This window comes from Anser brachyrhynchus (assembly GCF_964034855.1).
Source record: "Anser brachyrhynchus genome assembly, chromosome: 5".
NCBI lineage: Eukaryota > Metazoa > Chordata > Aves > Anseriformes > Anatidae > Anser > Anser brachyrhynchus.
The window spans coordinates 9,301,170-9,322,709 of NC_137699.1; the positions used below are offsets into that span (position 1 = coordinate 9,301,170).

A 21,540-nucleotide genomic window follows, 5' to 3' on the forward strand; every position below is an offset into this window, starting at 1 on the left:
CTTCAGTTCTGAATGCAAAAAGATTTTTTTCATATAGGTAGGCTGGAATGGGGATTGAAAATATATGCAAAAATATTTTTATATTTTTTTTATTTGATACAGAAGACTGGTATCACTTGAATTGGAAGTATGAATTTTCAATTTAATTTTAAAAAATCAAATAATTTCCATGATCTGGCTGTGTTCTTCTGAATATAATCCAAAATCATAGAGAAAAGCTCTGAATTGCATTTTAAGACTAAAAGTGCATCGAAGACTGAATAAAGGTAATGATGTTTCGTATCTTAAAAAACATGAGCTTATCTACCTCGTGTTTTTTATTGTAATTATGGGCATAACTATTTTGACTTTAAAACAACTGGGGAAAAAATGGTAAAACGCCTATTTCTACCTGACTTTTGATGTCAACCATAGCAGTCAGTATCCAAACGAGGTGGAAAAGTACTTTGTCAAAGTACATATGCCTTCTTAAAAGTGCATCCACTGAGCAGAACCAAACTTTTACACATAATAGACAGAGCAGCTGTTTCACTGAAATTATTTTTCCCTCCCGATAATTTCTTATGGAGGTTCGTGCTGGGTTTGGTGCTACTGTGTATTTTCATCTAAGTTTAAAACAATGCTAATTGGAAAAGGTAAAACTTGTATGTATCTGAGACTGGCTACGTATTAACCCGATGAACCCTGCCTGCTGCACTCCTAACACCTTTTTGTCCTCAGTTTGCTTGCTTGTGCTGGCACTCGCTGGTTTCTGCCCACATACTGCGCCGGTTCAGTTCAGTAAGCTAGCAGAGGCCGGTGAACTGTGTCTTAGTTCTTTCAGTTTTTCTGTTGCCTTACGCGAACTCAAAAAGTGCAGCATATGGTTGAGGGAACTGTGTTGGTGCAAGGGAGGGTGTGACCACAGTGGATAGACAATGGGGTGAAGTGACATGGAAGCCCAAGAGTTGGAGTCAGCTGGGCTTCTGATTAATCCTGATCAGAAGCTAATTTGAGAGCTGTGTTCCTATGCAAGATGTGTGTGAGTTGCTTAGAAGCAATTGTGTGTCCTGATGAATGTAGGTATCAGGAGACAAAGTTGTTTTAATAGGGTTAGCAAAAAATGGTTTTCCCCATCCATCCATCCATCCATCCCTCTCCCTCTCTCTCTCTCTCTCTCTCTCTCTCTCTCTATATATATATATATATATATATATATATATAAAAGGCATTTGTGTAACGTCTTCTGACTATAGGGCTGTTGGTTATTAGCAATGCTGTGTTAATGACCAAGCAAAAATACTATAACCTACTTCGGGCATGATAATTGTCCATAGTCCATAGTTTGCCTCCTCTTGAAAAACTCTTCTGCTTTCCCCCTTTAAAAATGAAGGAGAAAAGCCTACAAAACTGAGTTGTATTCTAATACGTGCTTGCCAAAAAAGCCTTCAGATTAGACACATGCTAATCATTTCTTCCCGCTCTTCAAAGAAGAAAGGCGTATTGTTGCACGTTGCAAGACTTGGGGAAACTTCCTCTACTAATTTCAAAATGAGCTGTCCTCAGATACCTATTATGATCTTAGTATCTGTTTAGTTCTGCCACTTGATGTATTGATAAATCTTTCATATGTAGAAGCGTTTCTGTTAATGCAAAAAACAGAGTAAAATCAATACATTCTGATATTGCTGGGTGATCATCTTCAGTTTTAGAAAATACTGCTTTGAAATGTGTCTTGTTGAGAAATTGTGATGTTTAAATAGTAATTTCCTCCCACTTACAATTAAGTTCCCTCCCCTTCTTCCATCATTTTAATAGTACTTTATTTTCCTGGCTTGTTAATGTGATTTGATAGCACAGAAGGCAAATATGATTATCCAAGTTAGCCAATTTGTGTGAAGTTACTGGACTTTTGTCCGTCATGAGTCTGATGATCTAAAACAGATGATAAGTTCTTCCAAGTTTCTTTCTGATTTCTCCTTTGCTATTTAGAAAATAGATCTGTGGACTGCAAGGGAAAAAGAATAATAAAAATAAAATATTAATAATAAAAAGGAAAGTTAAAAAGTAAAAGTAAAAAATAAAATGTTGTCTTCCTGAGCAGTGTTGGGCTTTGTCCTGTGTACTTCAAAAGGTGAGTAAAATCACCTGCATGTGGTTCTTATCTAATCACAGCTCGGCTTCTCTGCCCGAGCAGCACAGTAGTATTGTCTGAATAAAATCTAATCTGTGTTGGAGACAGGCTGGCTAGCAGCAGAGCAGTCCTCACAGCTCTCATCTACTCCAAGCGGCAGTAAGTAAAATGCAAAGGTTAGTGATTTATTGTATTACTTGCATTTCCGTAGCACCTCGGAGTCCCGGTTTTGAATCAGGATCCTATTGTATTTTGCAATGTAAACACGGTACAAATAGTTTGGCTCCAAGGAGCCTCAATCTATTGCTAAGAAATCATAGGTTTAGTGACTGAAGAGAACCAAAGTGAAAACACAGTAGACAATTAGAAAAACTTTTTTTTCCCCAGTTTCTTCTGTAACTTAATTTTGAGCTTTTATTTATTTATTAATATCTCCAAAGGATACAAAAGTGAGTCTGGCTATCAGCACAGACAGGCAGCTTGAGATGCAAATACCCATGTCACCTGTGGTAGCCTTTTGTTTGTTTGTTTGTTTTTGTGGTCCCAGGCGCGCTCCATAGTTAATTCGGTGTTGCTGATGCTTTGTGAAAGTATGAGATGTGTACAATGTGTCTGAGCGGCTCCCGGCAGTAACTGTGTCACACTGCAGTTTGGTAACTGTGTGCAGGGACAGCTTTAGGTGAACGTGAAGGCATAGTCAAAAGAGAAGTCCAAAGTAACTCTCATTAGACAAGGAGAATGCTGCTAGTTAAGTAATTTAAAAATAAAAAATAAAAAAGGAAGATCAGGATAAAGCGTGACAATTACTTCTGGGAAGTGATACTTGTCTTTGAAGATTGTGATCCATGAAGCACTGACAAATAATGTCACTTGGTGCCTAGTGTCCCCCAAAATTTGCACGTTAATTTCCGTGTCCTGTCTGGCATTTTTGGCATAAATGCCATGCTTTTGGGTCATTCTCTCAATGATGGCCGGTGGATATATATTCTGAGTAGCAATTCATCAGTGACCGGTCCATTTGCTCTCCTTCACCAAAACGATATTTGCAATGTGTCCAGACCCCTTGGAAAGCATCAGCATTAATGAGTGTCAGATCCTGAATCTGTACCAGACCCTCTCCAGTGCAAGTATCCTCTGACTTTTAGGCCTGGTGGTGATTTTAAAACTTAAAGATGTTTTTTCAGTTTTTATATAACCTCCTCACTATTTAACGACAGAGGCGACATCATAAAAAATATTTTCCAAAAATTTGACTGCTGGCAAACAAAGCTGATCTCTGAGGTGGAGAAATGCTCATGGCCCCTAAGGGATCTACTTGTCTGGATTTTGCCCTGCAAATGTTGAAGGGAGGCCTTGGATAAAGCTCTGCTGAGCTAGGGCTACTGGTTGGCAGGAGAAACGTCGCAACCTGTCTGCTGTGACCAAAAAGCCAGCGTGTTCTCTTGAGGAACAATAGCTCTGTGACGTTTACAGCTTTCTGGTTTGTTTTGCAGGTGCAGCTGTTTTTCCATTAAGCTTATGCTACAGAACACAGCTTGAATTTCCCTGCATTGCAAGCCAGAAGGAAATTATAGGAAGTAAATTGTTGGGGGGGAGGAGGGAAGGATAAAAAATTAGCAGAGAGAAGAAAATAGTCCCAAAATAACTAGTGTATGCTTATGCCCAAATTTTTGAGGATATTTTAATAGCTGATAAGTCAATTTGATTATAAAACTTAATTACTGAACTTACTTTCCCTTCCTCCATACAAAAATACAAACTACTTGAAATAAGGCTCACATTTAGCCCTTACACCTGGTTATAGGAAATCTGAAGCCTGTCGGGTTGGGCACCTTCTTAAGAGCTTTTCAGGGTACCAACTTAAAGTTAGTCCTAGAGAAACTAAAATACCTTCAGATGAATAAATTCTTTATACTGCTTCAAAATATGAATCAACTCAGATCTGCTGTTTCACTGCAGCGTTTGAGGGAGTCAAGAGCAGCAGGGATCCTGCCTTGTTAGATAACGATGAGGAATTACTCGCTGTAACAAAACAAAAATAACACTTGTGTGGATTTTCAAGGCTCCAGGTACAGGGTTATGGCAGTTACCTAGTCATTTCTGAGAACACGCCAAAATAAGATATTTGGCATGTACACAGCCTGACTTGGATCAATAGAGGGCATCTGGGAATGTTATCGGGTTAATTTATACTAATAGAAAATCCAACCCAAAAATCTATGGGGTGCATATCCCCTGCGACTTCACTGGGGATGTTCTGTTACCTATGGCTTAAAAATAAATAATTTGCCTTGCTAGTGCAGCCGAATGTTTTGGTAATGAAAAGAGCAGAGCATGTAATTGCTCCCTTACAAGATTCAATGTGTGCTTTTTTTATTTTTTTCTTCCCAGAGCATTAGGGTTATTCTGTGATGATGATGGGAAGTTTATCAAGGGAGGTTTGTTTAATAAAGACCTTAATCAAAAGGATTACTTGTACTACACGTACTTGTTTTGCAGCCCCTTGGGAAAGCCCATAGGGCCTAAGGACTTCAAAGCTGTGCCCAGAGGAGGGCGAATGAGGAGTTGCTGCTGAAGGGACGGAGGGCCAGGGGAGGGCCAGGCGAAGGATGGTCAGGCACCAGCTGCCAGCAGGTACGGCGCTGTCTCTGGCGTGTGTCTGAGCAGTGGGACACCTGATGAAGGCATAAAATGAGTCAAAAAAACCCAAACCAGTGGTGATGGGAGGTGACTGAACCTCTCCATCAGCAGTGAAAAAACATAAGCGCATGCTTGGTGAGCAGAAGTTTTCCACCTGTGGTCTTTCACCGATGGACCGCTTTGGTAGAGGGGGCTCTGGCTGTAAAAGGCCCAGGTAGCGCCAACCTTATGCACGGGGTATTTTTGTGGGGAATCACAAGGCCGGGTAAGGGCCAGTTAACCTGCTGCAGCTCAGAAACCTATTGAATTACTGCCAAGTACATAAAAAGCCAGGTGACGCTCGGATCCAAACCGTGGTATCGGGCAGGGGGGGGGGGCCGGTGGCAGGAGAGCTGCCTGCTGATCTTGTATTTACGGTGCACCATCCCCTTCCTACGCACAGCCCAGCTCACGGGGCCCAGGGTAGCTCAGGGGATACCCCAGCAAGAGGCAGGTCACAGAGCCAGGCCGCCAAGTGCTCGCACTCCCTGCAGGCAGCCCTTGCTGCAGGGCGTGCCACAGGCCCCGTGCCTTTGGAAGTTGAAATACCATTTACGCGTACAGGTAACGTTTCATTATGAGCATTTTTTTTTTTAAATAAAATTCGTCTCCTTTCATTCAGTGTATGAGTTGTGTATCTCTTTCCTTCGCTCTCCACGTGCTGTTTTTAAACTGTGAACCTCGGGGGCCTTGCTTGTCTGCATCAGCTTCTCTCGTGAGGTAGACGAAGGTGTCGTTACGGTCGCTTTCTGGGCAAGCCTTTGGCCTTACCAAAGCAAATCTCTTTTATTTATTTATTTATTTATTTATTTATTTATTTATTTATTTATTTATTTATTTCATCAGTGTAACCGTTCTTCTGAAGTCTCAAATTGTCCTTGTGTTTCTGAGCCGTGGCCAAGGCTTGGGTCGTCGCCTTCGTTATCTCCGTAAACTCGGTTTAGCCTCTCTCAGCCCTGAGGCGTTATTGCGGCGAGCTGTAGGGGTTTCCCTGCACCACCTCCCCACCGGACCTGCAGGGCGCTGCCGTGGGGCCGGGCCGGGCCGGGCCGGGGTCGCTCCGCGGCGCTGCGCGGTCGCGTCCAGGCCGCGGGGGCACGGCGCGGAGCCAGCGCCCGCCCCCCCTGCGCCCCGCCCCCCGCCGCCCATTGGCCGCGCCGGGGCTGCGCTTTGCATATTCACGAGCTGCGGGCCAATGGGGGCGCCGGGGCGGCCGCCTCATTAGCATACGCACCCCGGCGCAGGGCGCACAGCAGCAGCAGCCGCAGCCGCCGCCGCCGCGGCTCGCAGCGACCCAGGGCCGGGAGGGGCGGGCGGCGCCCCGCAGCCCCGCAGCCCCGCAGCCGCCCCGCGCCGCTCGGCGGCCGCGCTCCCTGGGGACCGCCCCGCGGCAGCCGGCGATGGCCGCCCCCGCGCCCTACCTGCGGGGCTGAGCCGGGCCGGGCCGGGCAGGGCAGGGCACGGCTCTGCATGGGGCGGGCGCGCCGCTGAGACAGCCCCAGGGCCGCGCCGCGCCGCGCCGGCCAGCACCGGGCTGGCGGCCGGAGAGGGCTTTTTTTAAATTATTTATCGCTGCTCGTTTCCGTGCTTTTAATTTTTTTTTTTTAGCTATTGTTTTCATTATTCTCGCGTTTTTGCGGGGGGCCGAGCCGTGCCGTGCCGTGCCCCGGCGGGCGGGCGGGCGGGGGGGGGGGGGCGGCGATGCGGTGCCTCCTCGCTCTGCTCGGCCTCGTCGCATGGGGCCCGGGGAGCTCGGCCGGAGGGCCCGGCGGCGGGGCCTCCCCCCCGCCCTGCCCGGCCGCCTGCAGCTGCGACGGGGACCGAGGAGTGGACTGCTCCGGCAGGGGGCTGGCCGCCGTGCCCCCGGGACTCAGCGCCTTCACGCACGCCCTGTGAGTGGGGCCGGGGGGCGGGGGGCTTGGGGCGGGGGGGGGGGGGGCTGCGGCCCCTCCGCCTTTAAACCCCGGGCAGGGGGCGGCGGCAGGTGGAGGCGGCCGGGGACCCCCGGTGGCGGCGGTGTGCTGCGGGCCGGCCGGCGGAGGCCGCGGCTTCCCCCGCGGGCCGGCCCCGGGAGGGCAGGGCAGGGCGGGGGGCTCCCTGCCGGTCCCGCGGCACGGCCTCGCGGCAGGGCCGGGCGGCGGCCCCCGGACCCGCGGGGCTGCTCGCGAGGAGCCGTGGGTCCGGCCCCGCTCCCCGCGCCGTGCCAGCGCGAGAAGCGCCTCTGCCCTCGGACGCGGCGCCTCGCTCCCTTTGTTCGGCAGCGCCCGAATCTGCCCGCGGGTCACCGGAGGCTCCGGCCGCTGAGCGGGGTCCCGGTTTCCCCACCCTGCTTGGCCGAGCACCAGGCCCTGCTCCTGCCCGCGGGCACCGGGAGCCCGCCTGCGAGCCGCCGCCGTGGGGTGCCCGGCCGGGGGACAGAGAGGGAGCCCGGGGCTGGGAGGCCTCAGGCTGGCTGGTAACCTGCCTTCTGCGGCCCCCCAGGCGAAGCGGGGCTGCTGCCCCGTGTCAGAAGCTGCTTGGAGTGTATTTGGCGGAAGCCACGTTTGAGCGCTGGGTTTTACGGCTCCTGCGCCGTCTGGCTGCCTCGTGAAATGGGATCGGTACATCCCTGCGTGCCTGCAACATGGCATTTGCCGGCTGATGGGTGCGAGTTGTCACAGCCAACACCCATTGCAGATAAGGTTGCCAAAGAGTTTCAGGTGTAGCTTCCTACTTTCCGGGCAGGTAGGTTCCCAGAAGGCTTGTGCTCCGGCTTATGGCCAAAGCGAGAGGGGACACACACACACACACATGGAGGGAGGGGTGTTTGTGTCTGCCTCGCTTGGCCCAGTTTGAAAGCGAGCAGCAGCTTCGTGGCCATCTCCTGCTGCGGCCGTGGAGGATCCCCACTTGTGTCTTGGCTCTTGTTTCCTCATTTACAACATGAAAAAATGGGTGCCTTCGTGGCACTTCTGCGCTTGAATAAGCCTCTGTTGCAGCACGGCTGCTGGAGGTGTAGGGTATGCACAAAGCAGTTTTGTAGGCCATAGAAAACTCACCTCTGAACCTGCTCGGGCTGTGCAGCGTGCAGCTTTGCCAGAGAAGCTGAATTAGCTTGTGTGGAGCAAAAAAAAAAAAAAAAGTAATAAATAAATCGCACCCCCTAGCTGACACGTTGGTGTCACGGTCAAGCGTCTTAGCGACACGAAGAGAAGAAAGCTTCCCCGTGCTCCGTGCCTGGCAGCACAGCTACGCCAGGAAATCCCCTTTGCCTTGCGATGGGGCTTTTTTTGATTATAGCCATGGCAGCAGAGATGGCGTGGAGATGGCTGAAGGAGGGCTGCAGGGAATGGGCTGCGATACCAAGGGCCAAGTCATGCCTACGTTTTTGGCTTTGGCCGGGAGAGAGGCTGGGAGCTGTTGCTGACAATTAACCCGAGCTGGCAGCCAAGGACTTCACAGGCAGCGGGGAAGCGTGGAAGGGAGCTGGCATTTCTGTTTTACTACTCGTGTTTTAATTTCCCTGCGTTCATTTCAATAACTTAACGTAACCTCCACCCGCGTTGTTAAGGCAGCGCCGTGTTCCTGGGGCCGCAGCGAAGGGCCAGGCGGCGACTCCTTCGGGGCCTCGGCAGCGTGTCCCTCGGGACTCCCGGTCTCGCCCTGCGTTTCCTTCAGCCGCTGACCACGGCATTGCATGTTCCTGCCCTTCGGTGGCTGGTGGAAGGTCCAGCAGACCTCTGGGGGGATGTGTGCTGGGCAGGGAGGCCTGTGGGGATGGCCATGGGGATAGCCATGTCAGGCCCCGCGGCGCTGAGGGACGGGCCGACCCGCTGGCAGGGCCTGAGGAAAGGAAAGGCAAAAGCGTGCCCCCAGCTGCCAGCACCTCGTCTCGTCTCGGTGGTGGTGCTGGGAGGTAGGAGAGCCCTGGGGGGTGGCAGGGGGCTGGTGGTGGTGGGAGGGGAGGAGTGGGGAGGGAGCCGGGAGGACACCGCCGGGGTAATTGCCTGGTGCTTGTGCTGGAGGTGGCCCTTGGCTCCGTGTAATTTAGGTGGGTGTTTATGTAACGCTTAATTACCAGCTGCCTGGCTCGCTGTTTGTGAAGGTTGTGATTTTACTTTGTTGCAAAATAACTGTCGTCTGACAAGTTGATATGCCTATGCAGTAACGTCCAAGTGTTTGTTTGGCTTCGCTAATCAGTGCCGTACGTTCCCCATCTTTGCTGTGACATTTCACGTCCTGCGTGCTAGAAAACTTCCACGTTAATGGAAGGCAGTTAGGCAGGGCGTGCTGATGGTGCTTCTGCTTCCCGTGGGTGCCCGTCTGGGAAATGAAATCCCTGGTTTGGGAGGCTGATGCTTGCGTTAGTGGTCTGCAGGAGACAAAAAACAGATAATCCTAGATAATGGCTTCAGGGATGTCTTAAATGGGCCTGGCTGTTTCAGGGGCTTGCCTGACAGCCGTCGGTGATGCAGTCCCTTCACAGGGCCTGCAATTATATTTTGGGCACTTTAAATATGAAAACATTGCAGATAACTTTCTTTCTAGTGCCTCTGATGAACTTGTCCAGGATTTCCCTCCCCCCACCGCTACTCTCATATTTTCCTAGTGGCAGGGTCCATGGCTTTAATTTTTCTTCCCTGGAGTTGGGAAGGGAGTGCTTTCAAGCCCCTGGTGGCCCTGCAGTCTTAACGCTTCTACACAACGCTGGGCACAAATGCTAGAAACAGCACACTTGTTTATGTTCTCTGCTACCCTCCCTTTGTGAAGCAAGCCCACAATCGCTGCTTGCTTTTGTTTTAAAAGCGCTCCAGTTTTGCTGGCCGTGTTCTAGTGTTCCCTCCTTCCAAATCCATTGCCTCTCAAAAACCTCAAATCTCCTTTATCCACTTCTCCCACAAAGGATAGTCCTCTGCAGGATGGAACAGTCCTCTTGGCTTTTGTTTTTCCTAACCCATCTAGCCTACTTCTGGCGGCCTTTCTGTGTGCTGTGTTACGCAAGACCTCCGTACGATCAAGGTGTCCAAGTTCAGAAGGATTCTGTTTTAGTCATTTTGTAACACAGGCTGGTTCACCAACCATAGAGAGCTGATTGCCTTTTCAGTATACAGACTAAGTAGAAATACCCCGCTGTCTCACGTTTGAGTTAATTTCCTGCTGTGTTTATGTATAAATGGCAAAATTATATAGTTCTGTTTGGAATCAGCAAAGCTTGAGTGTTTTTGTGTCTTTCTTTCTGGTACTTATATTTTTTGTAGAATGGTGATGCAACGCGGTGGGTGGATGTGAGATGTGGCCTCCTCATATACCAGGCACCAACACGTGGACATTGAGCATCCCGCTGTTGTCAGATAAGCATGGTCAAGACCTGGCTGAGGTTCTGTGAATGGTGTCTCGCAGAGTGGTTATGGTGAAAAGTAAGGATGTCCAGACCCGGCCTTGAGTCTGGAAAACATAGCATAATTGCTGCCCTGCTGAGATAGAGAAGCCTTATCTAATTAGAAGGTTTCACAGTTGCACTGTCTAGGTCTTTGCTTGCATTCGCTGTGTACTGGTGCTAGGATGGCAAGTAATAAAACACTCATTCTGTCTTTTGAGAAACATGCTTTCCATAATTCTTCAGGAAAGGTACAATCATGCCATTTTAATGCACGTATTTGTGTTAATCAGCAGAAACGTTGTTACCCTGCTTTACTAACCCCTGGTGCTGGTGCAGCCCCACTTCCCTGGCTGGTGCAAACGGACAGAACCCGGCCCTAAAGCTGGCAGGGGCTTTACCTGTCCCTCATCTCGGAGATGCTGGAGGTGGCTGTGTGCACCTTTCAGCCATGGCACCTCTCTGGTCCCGGTGCTGCCGCCGTGGCATGGTGACATGCAGCTGGCACGAGGGGACCGGCTCTATCTGCGCGACGTTGGGCTGCTCCGGGGCACGAGAAGTGGTGCACAGAGAAGTGAGGTTGCTGTTCCAAAGCCCGTTGCATATTTTTGCCCTTTTTATGTTCTCTGTTGGCAGCAGACTTTGTGTTTGGCCACTACCCCTCTTTCTCTTTTCTTCCTCCCTGAAAAAACCCAATGCCCCACCATAACACATAATTTGTCAGGTATTTGGCGTGTGTTTGATATGTTGAGCTCATTTATATCAGCAATATGTCATTTCTTGTTTGGTGCTTACTGGCAGAGGCTCATAAATGTGACTTGGGGGAGCAAATACTAAGATAAGTCTGCAGTGTGGAGGAAAAAAAAAAAAAAGGTTGGACTTTAGTGTAAGCAGGTTTATGCCAGTAAATAATTAGCTAGTTCTCGAGAGGAATTTACTAGTAACTATCTGCTTGAGATGGAAAATATGGAAGCTGTAATATAAGGACTCAAAACCAAAACAAAACCCAAAGAAACCTCCTCCGCAAGGATCTTTATTTGTTTTGTATTCTACATCTAAGCCAGCAATTTTTGCAGAACACAAGCTCTTATTTACCCAGAGAAAATTACTGGCCTAGATTTCGGAAGGGCTGAGCACCCATATCTCGTTTTAGAGAGGGTGGGAGCTGCTGGGCTCGGGGAGGGTCTCTGAGCGTCAGTCGTGCTCTTCCCTTCCCTCTTCTCTGCCACCCTTGTGCTTGTTCCTAAAGATCTCCCTTGTGTCGGGAACGGATACGAGCTGCTGTGTTTATGTGCTGGGGAATTTGCAAACAACTGGGATTTGCCTGCTTAGTGTTTCCCAAACAAACAAGGGAGTGAAATGGATGAGGCTCTTTAGCTTCGGTGCTGTGTGTGGGACTTCACGGCCGGCAGCTATCCCACCGGGATCCCAGTGGGGTTCAGGCTGCGCTCTGTGCTGTCGGGGCCTGGCTTTGGGGCTCTTCAAGGAGGAAGTCCAAAGTCTAACGCAGCCTGGGGGAGAAATCTGCACGATCCTAGAAACAGGAGACAAAGGTCGGAGAAGACACACGAGAGGATAAGACAGGAGAAGAAGCCATCCCGACATGATCAAAATGATCAAAAGAAACCTGTAAACAGAGGCTGAGGATTTAAATGTTAGGAAGCCTGTGTTAGCAGAGGTTTCGAGAGCATTTCCAAATGTTAGAGCTCCCCGGCCACCCTCCCTACCTGGAAGACTGCTGCAGTGGTGACCCAGGGTTTTGCTACAGGGAAATTCTCTTCTGTAGTTTTTCATACCCGCCTTTCAAGTACTGCTGCAGTTTTCTGATAAGATATTCTCAAACTGTGGTCAGAAAAGAGATTTCTGCTCATGTGATATTGGTTCTTAATTATTTCCCACTGCGCAGTTGCCCTGCAGAGCCCTTTTGGGAACGTGGGTGCAGCTGTGAACACTTCCTCTGCTAACACAGAAGCAAACAGCTCAGGGGGTGTGGGACAGTGGCTTAGGCAGAGGAGAGGAGGACCTCGACATCATTGTGTAAGCACCGTCCTCACTAGGAAATTGTGCGAAAGCCTTTCTATCAGAATCGGGTCCAGATTCATTTGAGTTTGGGACCCAAATAAAGCTGTGAAGTCCCAATGGGGAGCATCTAGTGTTTTATGTGTTGGTGCTTGGAAAGTGTAATTAAATGATGCAGAAACGGCATGTGATCTACCTGGCAGCAGAGTGGACTTTATTTTTAAAAGTGCTGAGTTACCGCAGCTGTCAGCGACTTTCACCGAAGTAGGAAGTTTCCAATATTTTCAAATCTTATGTCATGTATTTTAAAATACATAACTGAAATAGTTGACTGCGTTTCGTTTTACTGTTGAATAATTTAACTGTTCCAGGACTGTAGCAAGGCCAGAACTCACAGAAATGCACTATAGTGGCTGAGAGATGGGGGGGGGAACCAAACCGGGTTTCAGCTTTATCCTGAATTTGACAGCACATTCTGCGTAGTCAATAAAATGACATTGTTACTGATATACATCTCAGAGAGAACAACAGAGCACTGTATCGGTCTCAAAATGAGCGCTTGAGTTTGGGTGTCTTTAAAAAAAAAAAAAGATGAATTAGAATACATAACAGATAACTGATGGCTTTATGCATAGTGTCAATCGATATGATAACATGTTTGGGGAAAAAAAAAAGCAGATAGCTACTCTTGAGCAGGTGATATCTGTGTGTGTGCCCTGGTGGAGCGGGGTCTGACAGCTGTGAAAGATGTTTGGCTTTGGAAATGAAGGACATCACCTGATGAACTGTTGCCAGCCTCGTTTTCCAGGTGCTTTTTATATTTACTCTGCATACTCACTGAATTACAGGGGAGTCATATTTTTCTTAGGTGGGCCGTTCACTCGTACGGTGTGCCTAGAAATTAGTAAAATTCTCTTAGGGAAGAGAATTTCAACTGTAACTTTTTTTGTAAACATGTTAAAAAGCATGTCTGGATGATTTCATTTGGTATCTTGTCAGATGAAAAATGATCTTCGCTGCATGGCAGAAATAAAATGACTTCCTTACAGGCTTTCCTTGTTTGTATTTTGCATTCCCATGTAATGAGTACAATTGGCTAAGGACACCTGAAAAGCAATGAGCATGTGGAACATAAGGGCAGTGCGTTTCGCGCTGTTGAAAAATGTTTCTCTTGTTTCTCAAGCGATGCCACTCTTAAGCGTAGCCAGATGTTTGGTGCTATAACACAGGGTAACTCCTGAAACTTAGAAGGTCTGTTGCTGAAATGTGATGCACAGTATGACAGTCGATTTTGTTGTTGGCCAACTCTGTTATCGATAACTCCACATTTAATTAAAAATCTGCTCTATAACTTTGCCTGTAAGTCCTTCAGACAATGATCTGTGACTTTTGACAACTCCGCCTGAAGGTTTTGATACAGGGAAGATGAGTATTAAGCAATTTTTCAGTCTGACTTTTTTATCACCTGAAGTTGAGGAAATATTGAAGATAATTGTGTTCAGGAGTAAGAAAACTGTAATGAAAATGGAGGAACTCTTTAAAATACAGAAATCAATTCCTGTGAGTCTTACATTAACGGTGCAGGAGGAACCTCAGACCACCTCTGTGGTCTGGAGGGAGGGAACAGGAGTGATACAGGCGGTGGTGTGATTGGGGAAGGAAGAAAGACACTCGCCATGAGAGCAAGTGCTATTTCTTAATCTTGAGGAAGAAATCAGGAGAAATCCCAAAGGGAGCTTAAGTTGTTGAGAGCGTTGTGAGGAGTGCCCTGAGAAATCGGGCCTCCGGAGAGCAAACAGCTGTCTTTGCAGCTCTCAGTTGAGCGCTTTATTATTTAAGTATGATTATTTAAGTGCTGTACTTCCTTCTTTCCTCTCCCCCAGCCAGTGCTGGGGGAATGCTAGGTCTCACGAGGGCTTTTCTTCACCCTGAAATCTTTGAGAAAGTGTGTTGGGGCTTTCGAATGGTGCACAATTAGCAATGAATCATAAATGGATGTGCAATTTCTGAGGTATGCAGGGGAGGCCTAAACCTGTTTAATTTAGCTTAATGATGCTGCAAGCACAGTTGTGTATTTTATAACCTTGTCCTGTGAAAATGTGTTGTTGTTTGGGAGTTCTCCCATTACCTTCTGACATCCGCATAGCTGCACATGAATAGCCTGACCCGGCGTCTCAGCGGGGAGACCCGCGTGGCTGTGCTTTCAATAGGCGTGTTACTGACAAAGAAAACATATGGGATGTTTCATTCCCGTCTTTGCAAGCAGCACGTGGGGCTGTGAGGGCACAGGCCTGGAGGCTTCGGCCTGGTAAGCTGGCCGCGAGCTTTGCGGGGAGCTCGCGAAACGCTCCTGCCAAGGCCGTCGTGCCTCGCGTGGCCACGTGTGGCTGAGGGGAGGGAATCCCAGGTGGACAACAAACCATCTCGGCAGCCAACGTCAGTAACGTGACCGTGTCTCTGAAAGCAGAGATCTGGGTGTGCGGGGCCAGGTCTCAAGAGCAGCTGATCCCTCTGCACAGAGACCTGCCCGTGCTTCTCGGCTTGGCAGGGCTGGTGGATCCAGCTTGGCTCAGCTCCAGCATGCACAAGCTTTGAGAGAGCCATCTTCTTTCTCAGGAGGCATGGTTGAAGGCGAGAGGAACGTATTGGTTTTGAACCAGAGGAGATCTCCTTTGGACCAGGAGTTGTGCCTGCAGCTCTAAGAGAACCTCACAAAGCTGCAGTCGGCAATGATCTGCGGACTCCTTGTTCATCTCTCCTGGTTGCGGTTTTGCTCACGTGGCTGCCCATCTGGAGCACTGACTGCGCACCCAGCTGTGGCCTCGCTGGGCATCTCCTTGGAGTCCCCGGTGGTCTTCATGGAGGTTGCGGAGGGGAAGGAAAGGATAAGATCCTGAACAGCTTCACATGCTATGGGGCTGTGCTTTGAAAACGTAGCTGCTGCTGGTTTGGACCTGGATGGGCTCCTGCCTTCTGATAGTTGTTACTGCTGGTGGGTTTAACACTTGGATTTGGGAAGGGAAAAAAAAAAAAAAGAGAGAAAATGCATGTGCTAATATTGACCAAACTGTTAATATTTTACAGAACTAGTGTGAGTCTTGTTAGGTGTAGAAAATCCATGTCTCTTCCAAGGGCAAATGTGCTAGCACTGAGTGTTTAGTGGAGGCATTACATCTCTTGAATATCTAGGTCAATTATTTTAGAATTGACGTGCTCTTGCTTGAAATCTCATTTTCAAAAACTCCAACTAATTTATTTACGTGTTTTTTGTTACTGTTTTTTACGATGTTTCCCACAAAAACAGCTCTCTGGTTTCCAGGTCAGAAAACGTGCAGTATCCTGATATTTATTTTTTTATGCAGGTTTTTGATCTCTTGTGAGGATAATAAATAGCAGTTGCTTACTGCTTCAGCAGAAACCTCTGCAATTGTGCAGCAGGGCCAATTCTTCCTTTGTAAAAACACTCCTGAGTAATTGTACCAGTAAAAAAAAAAGGCTATCATTTAAGCAACAACATATCAAAAATCCTGCCCCAGAGTAGGACTGCTTGCACTGTTGTCTCTTCATTCACATAAGACAAATTTTTGTGTCCTGATACCATCATCGGGAGAGATGCCATCGCACATGGGGTTGACATGTATATCCAAATACCCTGGATATTTGTTGGACTTGTCTAACCAAGCACATTCCACAGTTCCTTCAGGCAAAGTGCATCACTGGGTCTCAGTTCATTCAGTGCCGTCATGAACAGAAAATAGGGAAATAACAATATTGAACATCAAAAATATCCTTCCCAATGCCATTTTTTCATCGAGTTGAGTTCAGTAATGGGTTTCCCGTCTTGCTAGAAAAGGACCAGTTGGATTCCATAGGCCATGCTGCTGTGCAGGTTGCTCTACACCCAGCTTGTCCTTTGCCATCGTCTCTTGGATTCGACAGCTGCTGTTTCAGCTCCCTGCCACCCAAGCCCCTGGCAGGGGACAACACTCAGGGCTTGCTTCTTGCTCGGGTCTGTCTGGCAGCACCGAGGCCTTTGGGCTGTGCGATGTGGGGCTGGCAGGGAGCTCTGTACAGTTTGAGCCCCTGCGATCTGTTGTCTTAGCAAGTGTGCCAGATTGCTCTTTGTCCGTGTAAGCTCAGTTGGTATAACAAATGTGACAGAAACAAATGCTTCCAACCACGAGGCATGTAATGTGCATGTAGCTTAGTAATCACGAAGTTAAGAAATTCTGCCTTAGCAGGGCAATGTGAAATCATCTTCCTCCATGAGCTTCACTTGTGCTAGTGAAGAATAGGTGGTCATACGTGCCTCATGCTACCGAAAGAAAATGTTTAGCTCCCTTGCTTTGCTCCCTGATGACCACAAGATGTGTACTTGAACACCTGGGACTTGAGCATCATACCCATCCTGTCAGAGAGTCTGATACCCAAAGCACACGTACTGCCATACGTTCCCATTGCTTTTCTGGTTTGGGGCTGTTTTATAGAACATCACGTTAATTGGCAAACATCTGTGGATGTATTAATTTTGCTATGTCCTCTAAAGCCACCTTGCTCTCGCTGGAGTGGAGTCCCCTCACTTGTTGACAGTACTGCTCAAAGAAGTCTGAGCTTTTTTCTACAACTTTAGAGCAGTAAATATTAGTCATGACAAAAACAATTATACGTTTGCCTGCATGGAGCTGGACCTGTTGAATGGCCAAGTACTCAATGTGTACTTTACTAAACTCTAGATGACTTTTTAAAATAACTTTTTTCACTGTCCTGTTTGTGTGTTGCAGCATTGAGGACTGATGACATTGCTGGGTTATCCCTGTTCTCTAGCCTACTTCTTTTCAACAGGTGCTAGTTGAACATGACTTCCACCTGTAGCTCCTGCGCAGTCAGTCCCCGCTGGCTTCTCACACTTTTGAGGTACTGGCGAAACCAAGGATTCTCCATGGTATTTATCCCAGAATCATCTAGGTTGGAAGAGACCTCCAAGATCACACACACATAAAAAACAAAAACAGAAACAAAAACCCCCAAAAATCCAAAGATGGTAAATCAGAATTCATTTTGCTCTTATGGAGAAAAAGGACAACAAATCTGTAGTGCCTACAATTGCTCATCTCATTTTAATTAAGTACATTTTTAATTGTGGGTGCCCTTCTTGAACTACCGTGCCAGGTTGAAAAGTGGCTTCTGATTTTAAGACAACAGGTGAATCACAGCACAAATCACCAGCAAAGATGCAGAGTATTTTGTATGTGACCATCTTCAATATTACAAAAGTCCCTGCACCTCTGATTTAAAAAAGAAACCCTAGAGTAGCAACACGTTGCTTCAGGGTTGGAGTCCTTCCTGTATGTTTGTAGTACAGAGCAAGGTGTATGTGTGGTGGTGGGGATCGCTGTGCAGACGCTGTTTGGGTTAGCTCTGTACCTCCACAGAAACGTATTGGTACGTAGAGATACAGTTTGGAAAGTTAATCTAAGGGATTTGCTGAAGGGGTTAAGAGGCAAGCAATTATGAAGTTGTTAAAAGTTTTGTAAAGGAAGCAGAACAGTTCTTGCAGCACAACAGTGTTAGCAGACACTTCTTTTGAGGCCGATAGCAGATCTCTTAACAATGCATATCTCCAAAAATATTGGGAAAGCCTTAAGGTTTGTCTACTGTAAACATTTTGCTTCTCTTTTGGAGCTCAGACTCGCAAGCATGGGTTTATATGGGATTTTCTTCTTAACCTTTCATTACTAAATAGTCTCTTTTAGATTTCCCTGAACTGCATAAGAGTGCATACTCTGTATGTGCTTTGTATTTTTAAAAGCAGTTAGGGCATAGTTTATTTTCAGAGAATATATGCAGATCATCCGAGAAGCTTCAGTGAATAATAACCAAGTGTTTGTGTAATTAAAAATGCAAGCAAAGCCTACTCTGATGCTGTCTTGCCAGCAATAAGGCATTGCTAATGCCTTAGAAAGGCTCTTTGCCCTAGATAACGCAACTCGCATAGAAGGAGGAGATTCTGTTGCAGCTTTTCTTCACAATCTTTTCGGGTTGTTCAAATGACTTTCATTTGTTTTTTTCACAGTAGCCCAAGGCTTTTGAGGAACTGCTAGACTAGAAGCTTGTCACACTTGTTCCCATATGTTGCAGTCATTTGAAGAAGGCAGTTTCCAAAACACGATGGTGGTTGAAGCACAACAAGCATCTTAAACGTTGAAAATCTCGGTCACATTTTAAGTATTTTTAACTGTTGAAAAGATGCTATCTGGGGAGAGATTAATGAGCAATAAGTAAACTATGTTGGATCCGGGCTTGCAGAATGCAGTTTAACTGCTTTAGGTTTCAGCACACTCGTTTAATTACTGGGTTACTGCATGTTTTCTCCGGGGGGTGGAGGGACGTATTTATGTGTGTGTGTAGGGGAAGTGTATACATTTATACAAAGAACACGAATTAACTTTGGGGATACTGTGTTTGTGTTGCCTAAACAATCACACTTTAGATTACCACTGCCTTAATTTCCTTTCAAGAAAATTGTAGATAGGTCTTGCTATCGCTTACACTTGATTACTTCAGTATTAAATTCCCCTGTGTGATTTAACATGCATGAGCTTAATTATTCTTTTCTGGCCTAGGGAGAGATTTCCTTCCAATAATTACCTTCACTGCCCTTTACCCTTCTGCACAGGAGTTTGTTTGGAGAGCCGTAGTTGCTCGGTAAGCAATTCCAAACACGGCAGTGCCTGAAGCTGTCTTGGAAACATAATTTATACCTTTTACATTGCGTGTTAAGCTTCGTTTCACCGAAGCACAACTACTAGGTGGAGAGAATTAGTGAGTTTTAAACGTTTCTCACTTCACTGAAGGCAGTACGTGTTCACCAGAAAAACACTAGTTTGCACCTCCCTTTTATACTGTGGTGGGGTGATTCAGGTAAAAAGGAAAGGAAATATAAATTAGCAACTAACATCTATTAATTCAGCCATTTCTTTTTACTAGCAACTGCTGTTTAGTCATATACTATTTAAACGTCAAAAGAGAATGACTCCTCATGAGCTGGATGTGATGCAATGTTGCCAGACTGATCGCTCCTGCGATAGCAAAGAAATACATATTTAATCCGGTGGAAATTCTCAGGTCTGCATCTTTCTGATTGCTCATCATACTGCCCTTCCTGATATGTAGTATGGAGGAAAAAAAAATACAAGTGGTAAAGACGGGCAAAAATAAAGCAGAGAAGTTGTTTGTTAAAATCTTTTTATCTTAAGTCAGTGGTAGTTGGAGGAGGCATGACTTCTTGATTGTTTCTTGGAGTGGGTGGTACAGAATTAGTTCTAAGAGCTTTGTGCTCTGCAACTTGTATTAGGCTGTACACTATACAAGATACAGCCTGCTCTGTCCAAGGGATGTGGATGCTGCCTTCTCTGCCATGGTTACTGTTGTAGTCCATACGTAACTGTTTTCTGGTAAATAGAGTAAAAAGCAGCAGAAATACCTTTCAGATTTGGTGGTGACTCTGAGATGTGTTGGTGTTTATTGTGGGATCTGACACCGTAAGTGCAGAGTGCTAGTTCAGATCTGGTTTCCAACTTTTATAACACTTAACAAATTAAAAGAGAATAGGGCTTACCAGTCCCAATAAAACCCTTTCACCCTCTTAATTTTTTTGGGGGGGTTAATTTTTTAGTAGTATCTTTTCACAGTTTTGCTGGCTGTAGATTGGAAAAGCTGATGGTAGTAAGGGATGAAATTGGTAATGAGGGAGACGGTGCGTTGCTAGCCCTTAGGTGTCCGTACCTGGGGCAGGTTTCGAGCTGCACGACAAGTTTTGCTGGTCCCAGCTTACTGATTCAGTAAAACAGTCTTTAAAGGGAGAAGAAACCAGACTGGATTGAAATAAGTGAGAGCAAGGAAAACCAGATGTCTTTATTAATGGAGCTTGGGGTATGTGCTTTGTCCAGCTCACATCATCCTTTAGCGTTCTGTCTTAACAATAACGTTGTTTTTTCATCAAAACATAATGTATGTTGATCAGTGGCCTTGAGGTAAGAACTGGGGTGTGTTTCCCTGCCCATGTGATAGTTATCATGGAGCAGGAACACGGCCGTGTTCTTTGTGTGGAGAAAGCTGAGGAGACACAGGTTTGCAAGTCCAATTTTCTTGTTTGGATTCACCTGCCAAATGCATGCTGCCAGGAAGATGCACATGCGACTTCTGTCTACAGGCAGGCTGGAAATACAGACAGGTTACTTGGTTGCCTTTTGTGGGTCTCTTGCTTTTCCATCACACGTGCATTAGATGTGTTTGTATTATAAAAAAAAATAAAATTGATCCTATGTACATGATTAAACTTGACAAGCCTTAATCTCTGTTGCAAAGAGTGTGGGCTAGATAGTTCATGTGGTAGGTCTTTGTTTCTCATGTAAATACTTGTGATGTTGTATTTGCATTAAGTATGCTGTTTTTCTCTTGACAGTTTACTGATAAAAATCTACTCAGTTTTAAATATAAGTGTAGTCATGTAAGTACTAAGAACAGTGTTAAACTGAAGAGAGAAATTGACCTTTTCAAGAAAATAACTAGTAATAAGTTCTTCTTTGACCTCATTTATTCATGACAGGGGCAGGCAGTGGCTGTCGGTTTTTGTCTGAGAGTTTCTGAGGAAGATTTCATTTGCTTTTATGATTTTCTTTTAAAGAAATAGAAAATACACTAACAGCTCTTACTTCTTTAGATTCTTGTGTCAGCAGCAGTAAGCGTTATTATCTTTTATTGATATTAGGGGAGAATCCAGAAGTGCAGAGCTCTACTACTGAATTTGTTTAGCACAGCTATTCAGCTTGGGCTGCGATTCCTGACCAACCAAGTCTTGCTGGCAGTTTCCCCCGATGTGCGGACAGCTGTAGCAGCAAACCCTGCCCATGCTGATACAGCTCGTTCTGCTTGGGCGGCGGGGCACCGAGCAGGGACGGAGGGATCCTGTCCTGATACGAGGGCAGCTTTGCCACTGTGAGCAAAGGGACAGTCCTCTGCCAATCTGTGCTACTGCTGCCACAATTCCACTGGCAAAGTGTGCCTTTTTATTTATTCTATTCGTTCTTTTCAGGCCGTAGCTGTGTGTAGGTAGTGAGATCTATCTGTGTTGGATGCTAAGCCATGCACTAGCAAGAGGCAGGTCTTCCCCTTTGTGCTCTACCTGTAGAATAAAGCTCCGAGTCTGGGGCTTTTTGGGGGGGCCAGGCAAGAGGGAGCGGGGGGTAAGTCTTGGTTGTCTTTTTTACACTGTATTGCAGTGGCATGTGTTACTTCCAGTGAGAATCTGTGTGCCTCGGTATGCTGTATAATATGTAGGGGATTACTTGGGGTGGTTTGGAAGTTGGTTTTG

At 46.8% G+C, this 21,540-nt stretch overlaps 1 protein-coding gene across 2 annotated transcripts in view; it reads left to right on the forward strand.

Moving 5' to 3' along the window:
* The first annotated feature begins 6,073 nt into the window (after positions 1 to 6,073).
* The window catches only part of LGR4 (leucine rich repeat containing G protein-coupled receptor 4), a 75,535-nt gene continuing 60,068 nt past the window's right edge, over positions 6,074 to 21,540 (forward strand). Inside the window, exon 1 of one of the 2 annotated variants that reach the window (XM_080593090.1) lies at positions 6,074 to 6,684. In XM_080593090.1, coding sequence (XP_080449216.1) covers positions 6,494 to 6,684 — 191 coding nt within the window. In that variant the 5' untranslated portion in view covers positions 6,074 to 6,493. The remainder of the gene's footprint in view (positions 6,685 to 21,540) is intronic. The other variant, XM_080593089.1, reaches the window with a different exon arrangement.